Below are 24,698 nucleotides of genomic sequence, written 5' to 3' on the forward strand. Positions count from 1 at the left end.
CGGTGCGGGCCGGCCCGCGGCGGCGGCGCAGACCGAGGTGCCTCGCCGGTCGCAGCCTGGTGGGGACCGGCGGCGGAGGCGGGTTTCGGTGCCGCGGCCCGCCCGGTGCGGCGCCCGCCGGCTGTGTGCGGAGCGGCTGCGAGCGGTCCCCAAGCCCCGTGCCGTGCACCGTCCCGTTCGCACCTGCCCCGCGCCGGCGCCCGGAGCTCGCCCGCGGAGAAGTCCAGACGCCCAGCAGGCAAGACCCTCCCCACTGCGCCGGCTGCCTGCGGTGCGGCAGCGGCGGGCACCGCGACCCGCAGTGTCCGCGGCGGGGCTGCGCTGCCCGGACGTGCGGGCTGAGCTGCCGCACCGCCGTGCCGCGATGCGGTGTGCGGGCAGTGCTGCTCAGCCCTGTGCCAGATCCTGAGCCCCGCAGGGTCAGCGCTTCGTCGTGCTCCGGGCTTGGCGAGCGAACGGACACGGTGTCAGCCTTGCCAGTGCTTTGCTGTGAGCGTAGGAATGTGAGTGTATGGCTGGACCTCGCTGCGCTCCTGTGAACCGGGGTCTGGAGGCGAAGCCTGTGCCCGAGCCGGGCACGGCAATGGCAGGGCTGGCGCCGCAGCCCAGCCTGGCCACCTGCCCTGGGCCGTTCTGGCTCCGGCTGCCGTGGGCCTGTGGTACCCACGGGCTGGAGGCCCGAACGGACACACGCACAGGAGCCCTGGCCCTCAGAGAAGGATGGGGTCGTCCTGTGTACAGACCCCCCTGTGTCTACACTACGTGCACTTGTTAATTATTTAGTAAGCTTATAGGACTGTACACCATTGCTCATGCACTATTGTGGTTTGTGCTGCTTGTCGTTAACGCTAATCTCTTTTTCATAGCCTAGAAATACAGGGAGTGTATGCCATAATAAACCCTTTTATTTTTCATTCCTCTCACGTCCAGTCTTCTGGGTTTGGTGATGCAGGGGTTCCCTAACGGAGTGGATGCTGTGCAGCATAAGCAATATTATACAATGTGCAATTTTGTAATAGATTTGTCTACATCAGCATGGACCTCTAGCGCAATGGAGATGAGCTGTGGTTTGCTGCACGGCATCCTCCAGAGAACCCCTGGAGAGAGTGGCCCTGACTCTGCTGCTTATCTCCAGCAGATTTGTCCGTTTGCAGGGTGGTGACTGATGGCACATTTTGTGCTCAGCAGCATCCTCGTATTTCACGTCATCTCGTGCCCTTTGCATGCTGGCTTTGTAACTCTAATTTTTGAGAGATCAAGAATTCATGAATCAAAAGATGGGGGAGTGTGGAGGCTGAGTCAGATTGTGAAAAAGGAAAGCCAAGTGAGAGTGTGCAATTGCATATCACATTTACAAACATTTCATTCATTCATCTCCATATGTTGCTCCTGTTACTACTAATAAAGCTCTGGTTTCTCAGGCTGGAGCTGCCCTGGGAACTCTGATCTTCCTGGGGTTTTTATAGCCTCCATAGTATATGTGTTACAGTATATTATTTTCCTGATTATGTTTTCATTGCATTGAACATGTTAATATCAGAAAGAATTTGATAATATGAATGTACTTCCCACACACTCCATGTTGTTTCTATTATTCGATATGCAAAGGAGTTACAGATTACATACCAGCAACAATTTGTTTCCCTCTCTACCAGTAAGATTTCCTAATTAGCAGAACAAAAAAGCTTTTTCCCTGAGTGCATACCCCTGTTTACTTCCTCTTTCTTTCTTCATCTTCCTAATGATAACTAATTCCATCATGGTGATCTTGGAGCTGCAGGAAACCTAGTTTTGTCTACTGAAAGATTTCTACAGAAGCCTCTATAGCAGAGGGAGCCAGTGAGCAAAGTCTGCTTTAAGCATAATGGTGTCTGGGGTTTTCTTCCTTGGCTGGGAGGTGTAACAGTGGAGTGTATGGTAATTAATTAATCCAATATTGAGGGAGAAGGAGAAAGAATTATTGTATTGGGAAAAAAAAAGTGGGTTTTTTTTAAAGTGTTAGATGTAAGATTTAAGCAGCCATTTCCATGACCTTTGTGATTTCTATTTGAGAAAAAAGGCAGCGACTTAGTACAGAGGTATCATTTGTCTTCTCCCAGCCTCATCCTTTGTTCTCCTTGGGTTTAGCCTGTCACTTCCTAGTGTTTGGCTCTGATCCTTGTTAGGACTGCAGCACCTCTCACCCATGACTCTCAGAAGTGCTGTACTAGTGGGTGATTTTTTTTTCACTGCTTGTTTCACATCTTCTCTGCTGTGTTAAGTCTTTTTTTCTTCTTATGACCCTCTGAGTCTCTCCTCTCTGTGTCTTATTTATGCTTCAGTATTTCTGCCTTGCCAAATATTGTGCTGGTTACTTTACCTTCCCCCTCTCTCTGCTTTTTGTCCATTCATGCCTTTTCTCTCATTTTTGTCCCCTATCATTTATCCTCTCCTTACATCTTCCCCCCTCCTTTCTGTCTTTCTTTTTATACCCTCTCCTGCTCTCTTTTCTGACATCCCACTTCCATCCACTCTTACCCTCTTCCTTTTGACATTTTCTCTCCAAGCTATTCCTTTGGTCATTGTCCTTTTCCTCCCTTACGTTTATATACATGTAAAATATTAAGGTAATAAATATGTATTATATATATGTGTGTGTATATATATATATATATGCATATACATATATCTGTACTCCACTCCATATCTTTCATTCTCCAGCTGAAACAAAGAAATTACTCATGCTGATAATCTGATGCTATTGCATCCATTTCTCAGCACCTGAAATACACTGCTCCTGCCCATCCTCCAAGGCATGTATTGGGTAGACTGAAGAATTAAGTATGTAGGAAATGTTCCTAAATTCAAAAGTGTACTTAGGAAAGCATCTTGCTCTGGGCTGCACTGTGAAGAGAGTAGCTGTTGTGCTTCCACTGGCCATACTAGAGGAGGACTGTAAGTCCCTTGAAATCAAGGACCTAGTGACATTTTCTTTACATTTCTCAATTTCAGGTTTTTTGTAATGAAAAGACTGTAATTTTAGGTAAGGGGCATTGCCATCTCTGAATTGTCCCTTGGATCCTGGACTGACCCAAAATAAGACCTCACAGAATGCTTTTCTTTTTTTTTTCCTCCAAATTGTTTTGGTTTATACATTCATTAAGCCCCTTCTGTGCAGTTAATGGGAAAGAAATGCTTTCTCCTTATCAGTGCTAAGCTCTGCCTCTGAAAAGGGCTCTGTGTGGGGTGAAACTGGGATCTCATCTTGTCTGCTTCCCTTTTTGCTGGAGCCAAAGGGAGAGGAGAGCTGTGACTGCAGGATCATATGCTTTGGGTGGGAGATGGAAGAATAGATGCATAAACCAAAAATCCTACATTAACCTCAGGGGGTAGGCGGTGGAGTTGTTTAATAATTATTCCCCTTGATTGTCACTGACTAGAAACACCATCATTGGAGATCAAGGGCAAATGTTAGATTTTGCTATTTAAATAGCAAAGAGTCTTAGTTTAAAAAAATCATTTAATAATTAAACTATTTTTTTTGTCATTCAAAGACCATACTACTAACTGGCTGGAATGAAAACAGTTCCATCCCACGGTTTCCACCTCCACTTTCTGGCAGATAACCTGACTCATAAAGGGAGTGGGGGGGTTTTATATGCCACCTACATCAACCCAACATTTTCCTTTGTGGTGAGAGTTAATCACCACCCTTTTCATATTATTTCACCGACCCTCTTGAAGTGGGGATTCTTTACCTTTCAAACCAGCCTTAAAACTTAGTGTTTGTTTTTTTTATTTTCCGCATTTGGTAAAAACACATAGATGGCCCCTTGCAGTAAGGTTTTCTATGTTACTTGTTAAAAAGTATCCTTTACTGCAGGATCGGGGAGGGAGAGTTTCTATTTGCAGAGAACACTTCACTGACATGAGATGTTCTACTTGGAGATTTGGGATCCTCAGCTGAAGGTAAAGGACAATCCCCAACGTAATCATTGCAGGTGGTGTATGTTGAGGAGGAAAGTGTAGGGTTTTACCAATGATGATCAAGGATTTAAGTGGGCAAAGTTTTGTTAGCAGTGGCAATGTTTATATTAAACATAGTCAGAAAAAATAGACATGCTTTTGAGCACATAGAATCTTTCTGTATAACCTATGTGACTTTGTCTCTTGTGGGGAGAGAGATCATATATAGGAGACTGCTATTTGTCAAGCAGAAAAAACTACATGAAAGAAGACTAGAAGACAGGAATGAGAACAAAACAGAGGTGGCAATAAAATAGGTACAGTGTGTGTAGGAGGCAATGGAGGAAGGGGTAGGAGGAACAGAAAGTGCACCTTCTGGAAAGCTGTTGGGAGTTACAAAGAGGACATGAGTTACCCTTTCTGTTGGAAAGTGTGAGGAAGCTTAAGTGTGTGACATTTTTGCAGAAGAAATTCTAGAAATGAGGCAGAGGAATGGTAGAGAGGGAGGAATTGCTGTGGAGCTCAGCATTTAAAGAGAAAACCTAGTGTGAAGGACAGACAGGGAAAGCATTTGGTAAGAATCTCCTCATTTCTGTCACAAAGGCAGGTAGAATCAAGGAACAGGAAGGAAAGGGAAAACCGAAAGGACCGAAGATAACTGTGGGCAAATGTCAGTAAAGGAAGGATAGGGAAAGGAAGCTGCTGCCATGTTGAGAGAAAGGGATAAGTCTCTTTGGGACCTGGAAATGGACTGAGTAATGAGCGGGTGCTACAAGACAGGAGACAGGGAGAATCCTGTCTGAAATGAGCTGTCTAACCTAATATAGGTTATTTCCATTCTTGACGTATTTAAGTCTCAAAATGCCCTGCAGATACAGCAGCTCTGCCCTAAAGACATGAAAGCTGCAGCTGTCTTCACCTTTCTGGTCTCACTCTGCTCTTTCTCATATGCCAGAATTAACCCCATATTATGTCCTCTCCTGCACTGTGGGTTCTCAGCCCAGCTCCAATCATCCTTCTTATCAATTGCACCTGCCTGATAACTGGGCCACAACTCAAGATGAAGACTTAGTAGTCACCTGCAAAGATGTGCTACTCAAAGCAGAGGCACTAATGAGCTCTGTGGAGGGAACGTGCTGGGAGAGGCACCAGCAGGAAGAAAGAAGAGCAAAGTGTGAGCACTTTTTCTGAGGAAGAAACAGACTTAGGAGATCATAGAACTATTTCAGTGAGGAAACTAAAGGTGCACGAGCCTCAAGAGGATAGTGAATGTAAGAGGATGGAGCCATGGATGGTTAAAAATATCAGTATGGTACAGATAATATGGCATTCCACTGACATTTTAAACCTGCTGCCTTTGAAGGCCCTTCAGAGTTTTGAAAAGCAAATCTTACATTTAATTGTTCTAATTAATCCTGACCATCCAGGACTGCTAGCATTTTGGGCCTGTCACTTTGTCCAGCAATTCCCATTTTCTGCACTGCTGATCTAGTGGTTGCAACCAAGTCTTCATCAGATTGCTCTTTTTTAATGTTTCTGGACAACTTCCAGCTTTTCAAGCCTGTGGCTGTTCCAAGTGATGCATTAGTCTCTGTACAAATACCACATGTGAGATGGACCCAAGTGGCAGCAAACCTGCTGGGGCTTTGAACCTCCTAGCACTTGTAATGGGTGTGAGAAAATGAAGGAAAGAACAATAAATAAAAGAATAAAGGGAAGAGAAGTAGAAAGTGAAGGACATCTGTGCATTTTGATAGCAATTCTTCAGTAGCACAGCAACATGAAACAGAAAGACATTATTTGGTTAATACAGAGCAGTTATTTCCTATGCCAGAGCAATCTCCTACAAATCTTTTTTTATTTAAATCAAGTTTTGTCTTTGAACTATGAAAGGTATGGGTTTCTTTATCTTTCTCCCATTCTCCCTTGCCTTTATCCTCCCACTTCTGAGTAAGTATGTAAGTGATGTTCCCTCTCATCTCCATTGTAAATTTATTCATGAATATTTTTAAATGGCTTATTGTCATTTCTTGTTCCAGAGTTTACTTTTACCTTCAATAATTCTTGTGTCCTTAGTGCTCACCCCTGTCTATTTCTGGAGAGGAGTCAGCTTGCCTCTTCAGGGAAGCTTTGCCATGCTGTCCCAGCCATGCTTCTCTCCTCTCCTTCCATTTAACAGGCTCTCCATTTTCCTGATTCCTACAGAATATGACCTCTAACGCTCAAAGGACTCTCTGCCTGTGGTAATATGATCTGGTGACAGCAGCAGAAAAAGGTGTCAGCAGTCCTGGATTGTGTTCCCAATCCGGTTATTGGATGATGTGAGATCTGGGGAAGGACATGTATCTTTGTTTCCTTTCAGGCTCCAGTAATAGTCACACATCTCTGTTTTACAGTAAAATTGCTTTTATCATGCCAAATTAATTATTAATACACACATTACAATATTTTCAGTATCCTGTAGCAATGAAATCAGATGTTATGCCACGTGCTGCCCATTAGCTTGGGGCATGGCATGCAGTCCTTTTAGAGGTACCTGTGTGGTACCCCACCTCCTGTGTTTACACCCTGTGTTCCCAGGCATCCAGGATTTGTAACTATGATAAAGCAGCTTTCACATATTCCTGACTTTTTTGTTAATTGAATGCTGTCTGCTATTTTTTCTTGAGTAACTTTCAGGACTTGCTGAAATATGAGTAATGTAACAGGGAAGCAATGATTGAAGTGAGAGACTCTCCTTTAGAAGGAGTGTTGGTCATGATTGATTACAGCTGCACACATTGTGCCCTCACATAGTGTTTTCTCCCCACGCAGGGGAAGATCTGGTGATATTGCCCAGGTCTGTTGAGCATGCCTGCCTTACACCCATGTGCATCCTATGAAGATTGTTAAAAAGCTTTGCTGGGTTTATTGCACCCATGCTTTTGAGAATATGTGGTAACACGTACATTGTAATGTGTACCTATCACATCACTCAAAAGCCTTAATGGCCTTATTCTGGTCTTCAGTCCAGTTTGGGTACATAGCTTTCCTCTTTGGCATAACATATTATTCCCAGTTAATGTGGTTTGGCCAGAGTACGGATTTTGAGGTACAATCTCAGCTTTTGTTTCTTTGTGCTACGTAAATTATCTGTGGCACTGGAAAAGGTCACAGAAATCTACTAAAACTTGGGTATGGGGTGTGGGGGAGGAAAAAGTGCCTCACTTGTCTGCATTGGTTCCCACATAACTCCTACCTTAACTTGGAAGCAGCTCTCATCTGGGGTGGCTTCTTCTCCCTTTCCTACACACCACTCTCCCCTTATGGCCTGGAGGTGCTAGGCTGTAGCTTCTCTCATATTTTTGACTGAATGTTTGAATTAACACATTTTTAATGGATGCCTTTTTCAGCACTGATGAAAATAGTCTAGAATTTTGATAGTTCTCCATTACTCCATAAAATGCATAAAAATAGTTTGCTTAAATGCCATAGCAGTTCTTGAGGCTTATTAGCATTGCTAGTTTAGAGATCATGGCTCCATTGTAGAAGGAGTTTATGCAGTAGACTTAGCGAGTTTATGCTCTTCTACTTTTCCAGAGAAATTAAAATGACGTGATTAAAGATCAAATGATTTTCATTTCTGATACAGCACAGAGCAATTTATTTCAAATCTGCACTTTTTGTTTTAAATAGCATGGAATAAGTGAAGTACCTTTCTTTCATTAGTATTACTGACCTCAGTCATCTACAATTTGTGTTCTCATATCCCTTTCTGGTAGTCTGTACTTTGCAAACCACCAAGAAGATTATGTAGTGCTCGTGATGCTTCTGAGTAGTAGAGCTGCTGTGATGTCTTGCTGCTTCTGGCCAGCAGGATTGGTCCAGGTCGATTGTAGCTCAGCTGCCTGTACGTGGTTAGCAGGCTCTGACCTCCCTCTCCCTTGCCTTCAGAGTGATTTTGCTGAGTTAGTCTAAGAACGGGAGCTAAACCCCACACCCAGACACAGAGTTGTGGCAGACAGTGGGTCCAGTTGAGCTGAAGTGAGATATGAAGGGAACAGAAGCCTTTTGCTTCAGAAAAGGATTCGTGGCAGAAGCAGCAAATCCTGATTACTCTGAAATTTGGAGAGGAAGCTTATACTGAAGTTTATGTTGTGTAAGGTTTTGACTCTGATAAAACCCCAGGAAGGAAGTGAAGCCTGGTTGTGTTCTGTGTTGGACTGTGTTAGTCCTGAAAACTTTCTGAGGATGTCTGTGATAACACAGAACCACAGAATATTCTGAGTTGGAATGGACCCACAAGAATCATGAAAGTCCAGGTCCTACACGTTTCTCTGAAACCCTGGCACTCTGTAGGAAAGCTGCCTGGAGTGTAACTGTAGCAGATGTTTGTACTGGGTGACTTCTCATAAACCTTTAACAGGTATTGAGCTATAGAAAGCAAAATTTTGCATTTATTAGATATTGTTGGTTAAGCATGTAGATCAGAGATACCCCAAAGCAAGTAGATAACGAGTACTCTTATAAAGAGGAGATAATAAAACTTTTTAAATTACTCATTTATTAACAGTAACAAAACCTTGATAAAATATGAAGTCTTGATTTTTATAAAGTACTGAGCCTCTTGGATTCCGATGGAAATCAATGTCAGCTGTTGGTGCTAAGCATCTCTAAACATTGTATTTGTTGTTTCAGATCCAGGTTAAATCACCACTGAGTTCAGACACTTTTAATCAGCCTAAAGACTGCAGTATTTAGCCTTCTGACAGTCATTATTGCAACACTGTCTCTCTGTTGTTCTGCTTGACTCATGAGTAATATTTTATTTTTGTTAGGAATTCAATGTGTCTTCTCTGCAGAGAGCTCTGATCTGGGGGCCTGCTCCTTACTTTGTGCATAAGCATCTCTGATTAATACCCCCACAGCCCTGAGAAGTGCTTGCAACTTGGGCAGAAGTAGCACAAAAAATTACAACTATTTCTTGTGATTAAAAGTGTGCTTTCTAAAAATAGTAAGTGGGAATTATAGAAAAGAAGACAAAATATTGTTGTAGGGAGTATCCTGTACTGAACTCCCAGGCAATTTCCAGGGTTAACACAAGCAAGATAAGGATCAGTCAAAGAGTTAACACACCAGCGTATGGCAGTGCTCTGCTCTGCTTGTATTTGTTCTAAAGAAATTTGAAGATCTCTCTGAACACACTGTGCCTGTGTCAGGCTGAATTTGTAGCATTTCTTTCTATGTAAAGGAGTAGGGGACATTTTCCATTTTAACCTATTCTCATGGTCCAATACGCAAGCAGGAACCTCTTTGTTAGAACACTGCCTATGTGTGTCCTAGGTTAAAAGTTAGCCATGTAGATGATAACTTCACAGGAGTGATCATACATGTTTTGGTTTGAGGGGAAAAAACCAAAATGTTTACCCACAAGCGGGGGAGGGAGCCTTCTCCACAATAATCACGCCACTCTTTATCAAATTTAAGAAAAAAAAAGGAATTTTAATAGAAGAAGGATAACTGTTCTTAACTGATATATATATATATATATATATAAACAGACTAGTGCAAACCGCTTCCCCAACACCACAAGAGAGAGGGAAAAAAAAAAACAAACCAAACAACAACAAAACCCAGCAGGTTTTTCCTCCGGGAGGAAAGTTATACTTAAGCAGTGCCAAATGTCACAGTCCAGCTGGCTGCGGAGTGAGTTCCCAGTAGTTCCCAGTCCCTCTCCAGCGAGACAGACGAGTGATGAGCTCTCAGATGAACTCTGTGTCTCTTGTCCCAGATGAAGGAAAAAGAAAGCTGAAAGTGGGGAACCACCACGTGTCCTGCAAAAGCAGCTGCACACCTCTCTCTCCCGGGTCACTGCCCCAGCCGGGGCAGGCAGGCCGTGACGGTGCAGACGGTGGTGACTGCAACAGAGGCCGGGATCCCAGATGCAGGAAACCAGGAGAAAACAGCCACGGCGAGGAGAAAATACAGCGTCTTAGCCAGAAGCCCTAGCCGTAGCCAGCAGAGCAGCTTCCCTCCTCGGCAGCCACCGCTCCCCTGTTCCGCCGAGCTAAGAATGGAAAGATGTCCCCAAAACCGAAAGAGACAAACCTGCCCCCATCCAAGCGATCAGCAGTTAACTACTTCTTTTGTTAACTGCTGGCATGGGCAGTTAGTGGCAGGGGAGAAAATTTGCATAATGATCCCAAACTACAACAATACACAATGCAGCAGAGCATGTGGAAGTGGGAGTGAGGCCTTATTTTTGATACTAGGTTATCTAGGAGGAGACCTAGGATCCCAAAACTGTTCTCTGTGCCCCTCCATCACTGGCAAAAATGGGGCGTTTCAGACCAGTTTACCTCATTCTAGGAAATTCTTCTCTTTACTTCAAAGCAAATATTATCTCATCATCACATGCTAGACAACATACCAAGAGAAAAATTCTTTTCAGTCCAAAATATGACTGTCATTTTTTTTCATGAGGCAACATCACCGAAGTCTCACAGTGACTCATTATGCTTCTGATCTGCTTCAGTACCTAAGGCAGAGCTTGGTACCAAATAATCACAAACTATTGCTTATTTTCTCAACTGTTACTATATAATTACACCTGTCAGATGAGCAAATTCTTGTTTAGTAACTTCCAGATAGCTGGTGGTATGTTATAAAAGGGAGGGGATTTACAGTTTGCAGAAATATGCTGTTCCAATAACAGTCATTTATTGACACCTGGTCATTTGTAAACTGTATTTACCAGATCTTAGGAGCATTTCAAAGCAGATGAATCTGTTAGAAAGCCTTTTGGTGGAATTATTTCCTAGTTAATTGCCCTTCTTTGTGTTTCAGAGCGAGTGAATCAAAAAGCATTAGCCAATTTCACTTTGCATTTCTTGACATGTAGAAATAAAGCCAAATATTCTTTCTTTTATATGGTAAGAGAAACTGAGGAAAGGTACAATAATTGAATAGAATTAACAGAACATTCCTATTAAGGGGCAGAATGAACAGCAGGTGCCCATTGGCTCTCACTTACTCTAGCAAGGAACATCAGAAGATTATCAAATATCAGAATATCGGATGTCTAAAAGATGAGAGCTTGAGCTTTTTCTACAAATGTTTTTCATTAAAACCTCCTAAGAACAAAGTGTTCATTCTAGAGATGTATGTTTATGGTTGATTACAGAATTACAGTAAAGGAACAGCCTGGTAGGCATAGGAATTTACAGTGGATGCCTCAGACCTCATCACAGCAAAGACAGCTTTCAATAGGGCAAAGAAAGAAAATAATCCAAGTACTGATTCTGCCCCCCCTCCCCTGCATGAGAAGAGGTCCAGAAGGCCAGGTAATAGTCACCCATGCACACTGCTGTCACCAGCTTGGCACTGGTCCTACAGACTCAGCAGCAAGGCTAAAAATGAACAGAAATGCTGCAGGAGCTTCCCTGCCTGTCTCTCTCCATCACTATGTCAGGCCTGGGGAAAACAGAAACAGCATCAGGCTCCACATGAAATTTCTCAGCAGGGCTCCTCTCGCCTTTCAGATCTGAGACTGTGGTGATTTGTATCTTTGAATATGTTTTTCCGTTCATTTTCCTTTTAATGATGCTGAAGAAAGGGGTGTCAACACAAAGGGAGATGTATTTGTCACTCCACACTGCTCTGGTTTCTGGCAGCAGTCAGGCTGCTGCTTGGAACTGGCTGGAAAAATTACTGTCACTGGCTTTGCTATTAGTTTTCTGAGGAGGGAAAAAAATACCAGCACTGATAACTGGTTGACTCAGAGCACAAAAAGCCATAAAGTAAAAATGTGCCCAAAGATTTTCCTCAAAAACCTAAAATCTTTCAAATGTCACCATGATGCTTCAGTGTGCCTTCTCTTGAATGGCCATACCCTATTGCCCACAGACCTTGGTGGCTTGAACCTGGAGATGAACACCATCTCTCCTCCTTAGGGGTCCTTGTGGGAGTCTCTGGCTAGAGTATCCCATCGGAAATGCCCCTCAAGGGAACACAGCTCATAAAGCGTGTTGTATTCAGCTTCAGTCTCCAAGTCACAGAAATTATGAAGCTGGAGGTGCCTGTGTGAACATCTTGCCCAGTCCATGCTCAGAGCAGGGTCAGCGACTGTGCGTTGCTCAGAGCCACATCCAGTTGGGTTTTGAGTATCTCCAAGAGTAGAGATCTGCAGCCTCTCTGAGCAACCTGTGCCGGCGCTTGGTCAAACTCACAGTAGAGAAATCAATCATCATGGCAGCACTTCCTAACACAAAACCTAATAACTCCAGGTTCTCTTTCTAACTCTCAATATCTCTATTTTCTTTCTTTTTTTTTTTTTAAGGGAAAAGAAAGAAATGCAACTGTTTTCATAAAAAGAAACCATTTTTTAAAGGTCACTTAGTGTTTCACCTGCTTCTGGGTTGTGTTGCACTGTTGACACAAGGGTTTGTGATACTGTTGATCATTAGTAACATTATTTATTTAGCACCTGGCAAATGCACTCCAGGCTCTTTGTGCTAGGTCCTGCCCAAATAAATAAAAAAGAATACAATCTGTTCTCAGAGAAGGTGTTATTTACCTAATAAACAGTCAGCTGCAAAGAAATGGGTAGAGAGAAGCAAGGACACCAAAGCTTTTGTGCTGATCTCTGAACTTCAGCATCACTGTGGCCATACATGGGAGAAGAGCGAGATCCTGGCTGTGCTACCCAAGGGTGGGTGTTGGCCAGTCAAATGCATGGAGATGTCCTCTAGGTGTGACCTTTCCTGGAGTCATATGAAATCACTTTGGTGCCTGTTGGGCACTATATTCATTTTTTAAAAGCTGCAGTACAAGTGCACTTAAGAATTAATGCATATTTTAGAAGGACATACTTTTTAAAAAGCCTAAGAAGTGGTCATTTGCATTTTTCAGTTGTGGTATTCTTCAGTCAGGAAATGAGCTTAAGAGAAAAAGAAGCAAGTGCACAGTTATTCGTTTTCTTGGAAAAATGCCTTTCCCCTGAAAATATATATTTTTGAGTCTACAAACAAAGCAATAGGGGGGTTCTTTTCCCAATGCTGCTTCCAAAATAGAGGAAAAAAGGAAGAAAATTTCTGATTTCAGCAGAGGAAGAAAACATGGTGTTTAAGGGGGCAGGTGTCAGAGTTTTGAAGGGTGTCCAGGACTTTTGGGGCACTAGCCCATTCAAATACCACCACTGAGAAGAATGCATGGGAGAATTAAGAAAGGGAATGAGGTAGCACACTGAAACACTTAGCACATGAAAATCATGTCTTTGGAGAAGAAACTGCTTTGCTGGAGGAGTGCTAAGGAAACTGATGCCAAGTTTGGCTTCCAGACAGGTGGGTGTTTTGTAGTGATGTGGTGGAGACCTTGCCTCCCTGCTTCTTACCATCCCAAGCAATGCCAACGTGCCCTTGCAGCTGGGTGTACCTCCACCTGAACTACTCAGTGTTGCCCCTTGCTTAGTGCCTGCCAGACCATGAGGCCACCAGAGCCCAGCACTGGTGCCTCATGGGGCAGAGCAGTCAGCAGTGCCCCTGGTGCCCTCTGCAGGCAGGAGACATCATCTCACATACTCATTTGGAGCCATAGAGGTTTCTTGCATGATTTGGAAGCAGGAGCTGGTATCCACTGAGATGTGGGCATGTAAATCCAGCCTCTGCATCAAGATGTCTCCTCCCATAGGGGGCATCCAGGAACTTTCTACAAACTTGGTTGCAACAGTGCTGCTGCATATGGTTTTAAATGCAAATGCAGGCAGCAGTGGAGAAACCAGGCATTTCACTCCTTCCCAAAGATGAGAGGCAGGGCTGAGCATGTACCCATTGCTTTGGCAAAGACACCATTTAGGTCCCTCTCTGATACTCTGAGTGTGCAGACCATATGTTACATCCCAACTTTCTCTCTCCTGTTTACTTCTATTTTCCTATGTGCCAGCAGCCCTGAAGCTCTTTTTTCTCTACTAGTGTCTCGTGGCCAGCAGACTGTAAAACCCAAGCCCTGGGGTGATGCTGGAAGGTTATTCTTCAGCAAAGCCTGGAGAAACCTTATCTTTCAAGAGCACTTGAAGTGTCCTCTGAAACACAAAACCATTTACCAGGTTGCAACACAGTTATTCCCTTGACCCATGTAATAAAGCACATGTAAATTTGTAGTGTAGGGAAGGCACACAGTTTTTTGATGTTTGGCATACTGTCTTTTTGTTACTGCACTTCTGGATGAAAGCAGTCAGCTGCAGGTTACATCTCCACAGGTTGTGGCCTCATGAATTAAAACTCGGAGGGAGAATCAGGCTTGTTTGGTGTAAACTGTCCAGCAAAGATTTGCTCGCTCAAAAGCAGAAAGAACCAAAGAGCAGGAAACAATTCTTTTCATTAATATGTAGTCCAAAAGCAGTTTAATGTTTGACAACTGTCCACATTTCTGTTTCTCTGCCAGGTGATTCCTGATACCTCCTCTAAGCTTTTCTACACTCTGATGGGTTTTGCTATCTAATGTGGTACTGAGAGATTTCTGTAGCTCAGCTAGCTAGCTTAAAAGTGTATTATTTTTTATATTCTATAATAGCCACAGAAATACAAGGTTCCTCAAAATAAACTTCTACCTACATGCAAAGATAAAAGGGTTTATTAGAGATTGTAATAACCACATAAAATAATTTTGACCAGTTACTTCAGTGGTATGTCACAATAGGCCTGGGCCCATTTCAGCATGATTTAATTTCATCTGTGCTGCAGTCAGTGTTTTCTTTGGAACTGTGTCATTTTTCTCAAAAAGATGTTCACCCTCCATCTCGTATTTACTAAGTAGATGCCAACTAGGCCTACATTCAGCAATGTTGTCAAGACCAGTGTTATAGGGATTAAACAGAAAACAACAAAAAACCATACGCAAACCAAAGCAATTCTTGCTGGCAGTTCAAAAATGCTTGCATGTGGTCATGGAGTATTTGTCTCCAGTTCAGAGATGTTGCTTGTTTCTGACTCAAACTCTCTCATCTTTCAGTACAGTTATTCTGTAGAAGATCAAAAAAGAATTAGATTTTTCTCATGTTCTCTCCAAGCAGCTCCAAGACTCAGTGAAAGATTTCTCAGGATGCCAGAGCCAGCGAAGTCGACCTCAGCCCCTAAAAAGGGCTCCAAGAAAGCCGTGACAAAGACCCAGAAGAAGGGTGATAAGAAACGGCACAAAAGCAGGAAAGAGAGCTACTCTATCTATGTCTACAAGGTGCTGAAGCAGGTCCATCCTGACACTGGCATCTCCTCCAAGGCCATGGGCATCATGAACTCCTTTGTCAACGACATCTTTGAGCGCATTGCTGGAGAAGCCTCTCGTCTGGCCCATTACAACAAGCGCTCTACTATCACCTCCCGGGAGATTCAGACAGCGGTGCGCCTGCTGCTCCCAGGAGAGCTGGCCAAGCATGCTGTCTCAGAGGGCACCAAGGCTGTCACCAAGTACACCAGCTCCAAGTAGCCAGACATCAGTGCAATGGGACCATTGAGCACCGGGCCTTCCACGCAAGCACAGGTAGCCAGCCATGGTTTGGATAAATGTCACAGCTATTATCCACAGCAATTTGCAGCCTTGGGATGGGCATGAGAAAGCTGCCCAGTGGAAGAAGATGCTGTGATCTGGATGTCAGCTGATTTTCATAGTCTCTTCAGGATGTGGAAAGATTTGTCAAGGCTGGTGGAGGAGGCTCCTGCTTTCACATCATATTCAAGGGACTGACCAACCTTACTGTATCCAGTCTCCTCTGTGCTTGGCAAGCATGCATGTTTGGCACTGGCAGGGGAGACTGGCAGCAGCAGAGACACCATCCCTGAAGTCTTCCTGTTTGACTGCTTTCTCACAGTCATCTGATGTGGCCACTGAGGAGTCAGCACTGGCATCCTCTCTCTCTCTCTTAGACTGGATTCCTGGTGTGCAGTGGCTCAGCCCACCCTGTGCTGGCAGAAGTGGCATCAACAGCTACCAGGCACGTATTGATGCAATGGCTATCTGTGCTTGACAGCCTGTTTTAAAGTGCAAGCCTGGCAGGCAGATGCCCAAGTTGATACAAAGTGCTAATCCTCCTCCTTGCTCCTGATGGATGAGCCACAGAGCAGGCTGAGGGTGCTGGTGATGTCCCCTGCCTCCACCTTGTGCCAAGATGGGATGTTGGGACTGGGTCAGTGAGTTTCCTGGCTGCTGCTTTGCTTTCTTTAGGACTTGCTTTGGTGTGCAAGACATTGCTAATTCTGCTGCTTTTCAGAGACTTTTCCTGCTTTGATGCTGTTTGGGCACTCGCTTCCACCACAAGTGTGGGCAAGAAAGGGTGGGGTCCATGAGGGTCTCCTCTCCTGTGAGTGCTAGGGTGGTACAGAACAAACAGCATGGCTGTGTTGGGAGGGGACTGAAGGTTTGGGAAGGTATCTGATATGGGGGCAGAGCTGGCTAATGCATTTGGGGGTGGGACGAGGCCAGCTCCCTGCAGAGATCACTGTGAACAGTTTACCTGGTCCTGCTTTCCCTGCTTGGTTCAGCAGTTAGAAAGCAAAACCAAAAACTGGGGCTGGGTGGATATATAGGGACACTTGCCTGCATCTCAGATACTTTAAAGATTAAGTAATTTTAAACTCCTTCAGATACTCCCCACAGCTTCTCAAAGTCCACAATAAGGTGAGCAATAATAAAATCCTGGTAAAAGCCATAGAGATTAGTGGAGGAATGTCTTGGTTATCTTGCCCAGACTGCTGGATAGCAGAAGAGCATGTGTAGCACTAGTGTGAAGTTGAAGCTTCCTACTCAAAACACAAAATTAGCCAACATTTAAAAAAAAAAAGTCTCTGGTAGGCAGTAATGCTCAGATAAAAAATATACATGTCTAAAATAACAACAGCTTTCTGCAACTTGTTCTGTAAATAAAAGGAGTAGCAAAGGCACAGGATCCAGAACTAAGTGCAGATTCTCTCTAAACTCCAAGACCTCATTTTATTTGAAAAGTGAATTCATATCCCAAAATAGCAGCCTTGCAGTACATCTCTAACTTTCCCCTGCGTTTATCTCTATCCTGTTTCTTTATGCTTTGAGAGTGATTGGGACCTTTGGCAAATTTAGGTTGTTTTTGGATCTGTAGGACTCTGTAGCTCCAGAAGATTCAGTTGTTTCTTGGTTTTCTAACAGCGTTGCAGTCATTTTCCAGTAGGTGTGAGAAAAGGACTGCATAGACCGTTGCAACCAAGAGAACCTCAGAAATCTGGTAACCTGGGGTCTTGTGTGATCTCTGTGCAGGAGTGAAGGTCAAGTTGTTTATGGCTGCTCCCACCCTCCTGCTTTGGTTTGAACACCCCACACTTGAAAAGGGACTTTCCTCCCACACTCTGCTCAGTGATACCACACAGCTGTGTTTCATACTCTAATGCCAGCAAGAATCTTTGGTGGTAATTTTCAGAAAGAGAAAAACCTGCCTAACCAGCTGCCAGGCCCACAAGGAGCAGCTCCCAGCAGCAGCACATGTCTTAGTAAAACTGATAACATGGCCCACTTGGCCATGACACTTTGGAGGTGACAGCTTAGTACTTACTTTTGTTTTCCAATTATATAGTAAAAAACAGATACCAAAGATTAAAATGTACCTGCAGTGGGCCTAGAGCCACCATCCTTGGCCCCTCTGCCACCAGAAATCCAGAAAGTGGTTGATGCATAAGGGGAATATACAAAGCTAGCATTGCTGGAGCTTTCTTCTTCTGTCCCTATGAGATGCAGGTCAAAATTCCTCCCCTTGGGGAGTCACCTTGAAGTAAGAGTTCAGAGTGGAAGGAAGTCGCTCCAGCAGTGTGTGTGAGCCACGATTACCTGGCACAGCCTCTAAGCCCTCACTCTTATAAGCAGAGCGGAGTCCCACTTCAGTCTTCACAGGCTGCAAGAAATCAGGAAAATAAAATGAGATGTTAGCCCTCCAAGGTCTCCTGGGCAGCTCAGGGAGCCAGGAATGAGGCTGGTTGCTCGAACATGAGCTGCTCACCCCATACACATACCCACACTACTGGTCCTATTTTCTTCTGCCACTGGTGCTCTCTCCATTTTTGGAGATTGCTTCAGAGAGAGGAGAAACATGGCTACAAAAATACTTGGAAGACTTAAAGAGGGTTTTTATATTGTCTAAAGCTGAGTAACTGAGACTGATCACATCCATCCATTTATGGTTTAGGTTGTCCTTTTACACATCATTTGCTCCTCAGTCTCCCGTTGTATTTTTTCTTTACTTGCCCTTGACACTGTAAAGCACAGGGCTGAGGAACTGATCCATGTTAAAATGAAACATTTTTCCTTTCTTGCAAGCTTTATTTTGGCCCAGTTCTGGTGGCTGCTCAGTTCTGTCAGTGTTGTACAGACCCTTGTGCCAGCGAAAATAAGAGATGATCCAGGAAAGGCAAGGCTGGTATAAGCTAGGACTGACACAGAAAACAGTTGGGAAGTTAATGGGCCCTTGTGTCAAGGAAGAGTGAAGAAAGGAGACTGGGTTTCCTGCAGTGGTCCAGTAAGCAGCAAAGGGCTTTTAAATGGGCCATTATGGGTGTTACCCTTGCAGTGTCCCACAAGCAGTTTCTCTTGCAGTCCTGACACTGGAAATCAGACACATCCCGTTTCTGCAGACCCCAGAGGACTCAAGTGTTTCACAAGGGAAAGGGAGCAGGTTGGGAAGGCGACTCTGCTCCCATGCATCCACCCAACTGTGGCAGTTGGAGGCTCCTTGATCAGCAAGCAAACCTGCAAGGCAGCCTGCCCTTCCCACAGCTGCCTGTGGCTGTACAGGAGCACACTCACAGCAGCTGGACGGGAATTGTTTTGAATGTGATGAGCTTGACCTGAGCCTTAATATTAGAGGAAATAGAAGGTGGTCTCAAAGTTCAAGGATCAATTGTCCACTAAGTAGTCTGAGATGTGACAAAGCTCAATTCCCTGGTAAGGAGATTTGCTGCCAAAGAGGGGTTCTGCACTTCAGGATCTGTGCCTTTTAAAAAAATGTGTATTTCCACATCTGGAATTTATAAAACATTTTAAAAGTGAAGGTAATATACCAAGCCCCACTGTCCCTATCTGATCCCTACTGCAGTTCCAGGAGCATCTCTGGGCCATTATTTTGTTTTGCCAATTAAAAAATTAAATCAACTACAGATTGAAAGTTGGAAAGGAAGATTAAAAAGGTAATACAACCTTGATATTAACCTCATATTAACCCCAAGGACATCACTGCACTGAGTTACTTGTTTCCATGTACAATTTAAGAAATAAAACAAGCTGCTATAGATCTACTGATTTTCCACCCTGCTTCCCTAGAAGGGCTTAAAATCCATCTGCCCTTCACAGCAGAGCTCAACCTACAGAAGAACTGAGTGTCCACCTGCATCAGGTTTGCTCCTGATCAGGACAGACAGGTTTTTATTCAACAATGGTGAAAAAGAGAGAAAAAACAAGTGAGGAGGATGAGTGCCTGTCCTGGACACCCCTGTGTGTCCTAGGGAGGGACACTACAGAGCCCTGCCCAGTGGAGCTGTGACAGGCAGCTGTGTGGGTATGCCCCAAGTCCTGCCCACCCCTGGAGTACAGCTTGGCATGGCCTGTGCGCAGCCCTGAGCATTTGTCCCATCATAGCATTTCCTGACAGTTTACATCCAGATCAAATTGTTTACAGGGAAAGGAAGAATGTGAACTAAATCATAAAAATCACTTGCTGACAGAATTTTGAGAATTCCCTGGGACCAGCACCTGGGGAGCAATCTTTCATGCTTACTCCATGCATTGTATCTCGTGGGCTTATGTACATAGAGTTTTTCTGACAGTAAGTGTTACATCAACTATGATTCATGTTATATTGCTGATGGTTTATGACCTATCTTAGTGCTAATTACCTGTTTTCTGTTAAATGTATAAATAAAATGTAAATGCTAACCTGTTGAAAATCAATGAGACCTACCTGTCAGGGTGTCTTTGCTTCTGCTTTACCATTGAGGTCTCTCCAAGCCCTGCATTTCTCCTTCTCCATGATATTTTCTTCAGACCTGGGGTGATGGCAACCACCATCTGGCAGAGATGGAACCCAGCTGGTCTTGGCAGAGGGTCAGTCAAAAACTAGAGGAACCCTGCACTGATGGGATGTCCCAGGTTGCCACTGTGAGTCCCCATGGGGTGTCACTCACCCCACACATGAGTGCAACATAAACATCTTTTTTTTTCTCAGACCCTTCAATGAGCTTGCCCCAGGCAGAGTTGAAACTACAGCCTGTTCTTGCCACACTCCTGCTTGGGGAGTGCTCTGCCTGGCACCCACCACTTAACCCTGAAGTGGAAACAGTTTTGACTTGCACAGACTGAACACAATGAGATTCTGTGGTTGGAAAAGTGTTTTATGCACATTCAGAATTTCTGTTAATCTGAATTAACAAATGTTCTACTAGAAACATCTTTCCTTGGACTATGAGAAGTTTATAGGCAGCAAACATGGAATAAGATGTAGCATCTGAAAACTCCAGGAAGAAAAATATCTTCCCTTTAAAGAATGATTGGTAAATACACTCCAGTGAAACACTCACCTGGACATCAGCATTATAACGCACTCAGTGGAGTGGGAAATGCATGTGCCGTGCTAGATGTTGTCTGCTGGAGAAACAAGCTGACTTCAGATATGCCATGTAACAGACCTAACAATGTTTATAGTCTCTCTAAAGACAAACTCACAAACTTAGCATAATTGGGAGAATCAGTATTTGGAGGGAAAAAAAGGTATGACTAACTGATCTGAAGTATTTATTTCTAAAATAATTAATTATGCTGCTTCTAATACTGATTTTCATTTTGATGCTCCATTGCAGAGACACACCCACAATGGACTTTCACAACAGAGCTGACACCTCAGTCTCAAGAAAACCCAAACCAGGTTACAAAAGCTAGAGCATAACCTATGGTCATGCTTCTCCAGGATATTGGAAAATAACTACTTTTTTTTTCAGTTAATCAGTTATTATTCCATTATTACTGACTGGTTATTCAAAGAGCATTAGTTGGACTCAGGTGCCACATGACTATGGCTGTTGGCAGAACCAGATAGAAGAACTCAGGAACATCAAAAGAAACTATGAGGACTAGGTTTAAAATAAGAGGAGCAGCCCTTCCTGCAAAAAGCAGTCCACCTATTGAACCTTTGCCAGTGGATATTGGAGATGCTAGAATTTGGTTCAAGGACAAACTACTGGGAGAGAAATCCTTTAAGACTTGCTAAACACATAAAAACTATGCTGAAAATTATACAGGCTGAGAGAATACAAAGAGGAAGTTACTGTTGCGTCTGCCCTATTCCTACAGTCTTTCTTGACTATTCTGTCATGGCCAGTGCTGGAAACAAGATTTTGGGTTAGATACACCAAAGGGCTGCTCCAGGTTGTCTGTATACACTCATGAAAAGTCTATCTTGTACTATGCATGAACTGTTAAGAATTTCAGGCAGTTTTCTTAGGTCTCTGGAGCTTAGAATAAAGCATAAAAGAAAGGTTTTTGCCTTCCTTTTTTATGTGGCTCCCGTACTTGCATTGATATGTGGATTCTGCTAGCCTGGCTTACATGAAAGATGTGAGAGATATTTTGTTTCTAAAATAGAAAGTTGTTATCAAAAATATTCCTCATTTTCTTCCTTGAAGCAGTTGATTAAAAAAAATACACAATTTCCTGCATTTTAATGTCCATAATGCTAATTTCCCACCTCTCCCCGAAAAAATCTCGTAGAGAAATTCATTCAGAAAAAAAATTCTTACAGATTTAACTGTCTTCTAATGACAGAAGAATATTCTATTAGAAATGTGAAGATTGGTAGGAGTGGAGGAGGAATAGCAATAGCTGTGTGTGAGGCACCAGAAGGCAGGAAACTGTAAGTGGATGCTGCAAGAGTGACAGATACTGATGGGACCTTGATGAGAAACTCACCAAGATGCCAGCACACACAATGCATGCTGCTGCTCTGGACACAGGAAATGAAGGGCAAGAAGTAAATCCTGCTAACTCCCAGAGGTGGAACAGATTGTACAGTGTAGTTTCTACCAGAAGCTAAAGGTGATTCTGTGATTCTGTGAGTCTGTTACAAATGGCACATTCAGAGCCAGCACACGTCACCCGTCTAAGAGCAACGCAGGAAATTTGATGCAGCCATGAGAGCATCCTCCATTATCCTCGAAGTCATTGCAAAGATGGACACACACATCCTGTTGTGGGCATACTGGTCAAACAGCTTGGATACATCCATCTTGTGAATGTGTATGTATGAGAATACGAGCAGGATTGAGTCAAATCAGTCTTGGTTTAAAATACAGTCATTTGGCTATAGGGGGACAAAGTCACCCTCCTAGAGGGACTTATGTTGAGTTTGCTACATTGTGTCTGCTCACCAATCGTTCAGGTACATCCAGGCTTGGGGCAGGAAAACTATCTCGTCTTCTGGACACTACTCTCATTTATGGGCCATTGAACCTCCTCCAGAGCAGGTGTGGAAAACATTTTATATAAAGTATATCCATATTTGCTGAGACTCAGAAAAATGTCCAGCACAACTTTTTATATAAACCAGGAGATGTTTCTGACCTAACCTGCCCCAAAGGCTGCAACACATCCTGGTGAATACCAGGCCTGCCTCTGAAAAACATGGCTCCAGATGGGAGAGCCACAAGTGCTGTCAATATAAGGACCCAGTCTCTAATCTTTGCCTGAGATTGTCTGGAAAAATCAACAAAGGAGCAAATGTAAGTGCACCACATCCAATTTCACTAAAGTGAAGGAAATGCGAGGGTATTGCAATTTACCATCATTTTTTTCCTAGGCTTTTGGTTTCTTTGAAGTGCTGCAGTATGCAAAGGCTCCTAGGAAGCCTGGTCTTGCAGGCAGTGATGGAAACAGGCTATTGAACTGCTCCATCTCAGGAAAACCTGCCCTTGAATGAAGCTTTCTGCGGCATGACTAAGTTCTAGCAAAGCGGGAAGCCTGCAACAGCAAGGGCTGCCTGAGCATGTTGAGAGGAAGATGGCTGCTTTTGTTGGGAGGTTACTTTTCTGGGATGAACGTTTATTCCACAGTTAATTTCTCCTGTCATCAAGGTAATAGGAAGTTATATCTGAGTATAGACTTCAGAAATGCAGCATCCTCCCTTCTCTTCCACAAACATCTTGCAATGCTACATCCATGGGAACTCACATTAAGATCATGCTGCTCTCATACTTGCACTCTGTCCCAAGGCTAGAGCCAAAATAACTGCAGCTTAGCTTTAAGTGGAAAACTCCATGGTAGAGCAAAAGAGGAAAATTCAAATTCCTCTCTTAGTGTCTTCTGCAGCCTCTTTTATAGCAAAAGGACTGAGACACCTCTCTCTGCACCTAATCTTAGCTAACAAAAACTGGTTTTGTGGGGTCCACCAGCAGCCACTGGCCACTTAGCAGGAGAGAGCCAGAGCTCTTTTTAGTCCAGATGATTCAGCACAAAGACTCCTTTATAGCTCAGCAGCAGGCATCATGCCTCTTCTCATCACGCCTCTTCTCAGGTTTTAAATACAAGGGGACAAAAGTTCTTACAAACCCCTGATTCTGTCAATTCCCTGAACATATGCCTGTAATGCTCTTTCTGGCATTTATGTATCTTTAAATGGAAAAGATAGAGCTCTTAGGAATCATGGGACATTGCATGTACCATCTCCTTTTCAGAACCAGCATCTTCCCCAGTATAAACTAATAAACTGATCAGCACTTGTGATTCCTTGCGTTTGTAGGGCAGGACACAGAACACCACAGAGCAGCAGCAGAAACCTCAATGTAAGCAGCTGTGTGCCATGAAGGATGAGCAGGAGGTCCTCCATGCCCAAGGGTAGGTATCACAGCAACCAAAAGCTCAACCAGGTTTTAAAGAGATTAGAAGTCCAAAGATGACAAGAAGAATTTTAATAATAGAAGACTAAATAAGTGCCAGTTTGCAAGCAATAGCAGCTCTCTGCTTTACAGGAAAGTTACACTAGATACAAAGGAACAGCAGGAAGAAGTCTTATCCTACCCTGCCCACTGCTATGTGACTTGTAGCATCCTCAGAAACAGCCCATACCTGCTGGTCCAGACAAAGAGACTCCTCTAGGTAAAGGCAGAACAGGCCCTAAGTTCTTATTCATGTGAATGAATAGTCAGTTCAGACTATTCAGAAGGGAATACTCAAATTTTGGAAGTTTTTGCACTTTTTATTTGGTTTTGTTTGGTTGGTTTTTTGTTGTTGTTTTTTTGTCTGTTTTGTTTATAATTTACCGTTTGGATCACATTCTTTATGTTTTCTTCAGGGCTTAACCTGCCTCTGGGTTACTTTGACAGCCAGCTTTCTAGGCATGAGCAAGCAACAGCTCTGAAAGTGACCTGGAAAAATATGCAGGCAACCTAAATACTGGCAGTTCTGCTTCTGGACACAAAGATGCCAAAGCATCTATACAGGGCTGAACAACTAAGTACTGATACTTAACCATGATGTTCTTCCAGTTTGTCTCTATCAAGCTGTCTTAGGAAATGCAAGAGCACAGACCCACTGCTTGCTCACTTAATGCTATAGCTCAGGTTAAAAAAAAAAGCACCCTGATTTCTTTCCTACATCTGTTTGGATGAGTGGGACAGGAGGCTCAAAACAAGATGCTTATCTGTTGAGAGAAGCAGAGGAAATGCTGGCTGCAGGCAACTGCTTCCTAGCACATGACCCCTAGCCCTGCCATTCCTCCTATTCCT

General features: G+C 43.7%; 1 protein-coding gene across 3 annotated transcripts; it reads left to right on the forward strand.

The window, feature by feature from the left end:
- Positions 1 to 39: 39 nt before the first annotated feature.
- On the forward strand, positions 40 to 19,897 carry LOC139670604 (histone H2B 5-like). Of its 3 annotated transcripts, none has more exons than XM_071552582.1 (2): positions 40 to 238; positions 14,993 to 19,896. In XM_071552582.1, the coding sequence occupies exon 2, from the start codon at positions 15,022 to 15,024 to the stop codon at positions 15,400 to 15,402; it is 381 nt and encodes a 126-aa protein (XP_071408683.1). In that variant the 5' UTR covers positions 40 to 238; positions 14,993 to 15,021; the 3' UTR covers positions 15,403 to 19,896. The 3 variants fall into 3 exon arrangements, with proteins under 3 accessions (XP_071408683.1, XP_071408682.1, XP_071408681.1); XM_071552581.1 differs by lacking the exon at positions 40 to 238 and adding an exon at positions 455 to 503 and having other exon boundaries at positions 14,993 to 19,897; XM_071552580.1 differs by lacking the exon at positions 40 to 238 and adding an exon at positions 3,921 to 3,948 and having other exon boundaries at positions 14,993 to 19,897.
- The last annotated feature ends 4,801 nt before the right edge of the window (positions 19,898 to 24,698 follow it).

This window comes from Pithys albifrons, chromosome 3 (assembly GCF_047495875.1).
Source record: "Pithys albifrons albifrons isolate INPA30051 chromosome 3, PitAlb_v1, whole genome shotgun sequence".
Taxonomy (NCBI): Eukaryota; Metazoa; Chordata; class Aves; order Passeriformes; family Thamnophilidae; genus Pithys; species Pithys albifrons.

What these genes read in the sequence shown, in the direction of transcription:
- LOC139670604 (XM_071552582.1), top strand. Translation starts at nt 15,022, where the DNA reads ATGCCAGAGCCAGCGAAGTCGACCTCAGCCCCTAAAAAGGGCTCCAAG.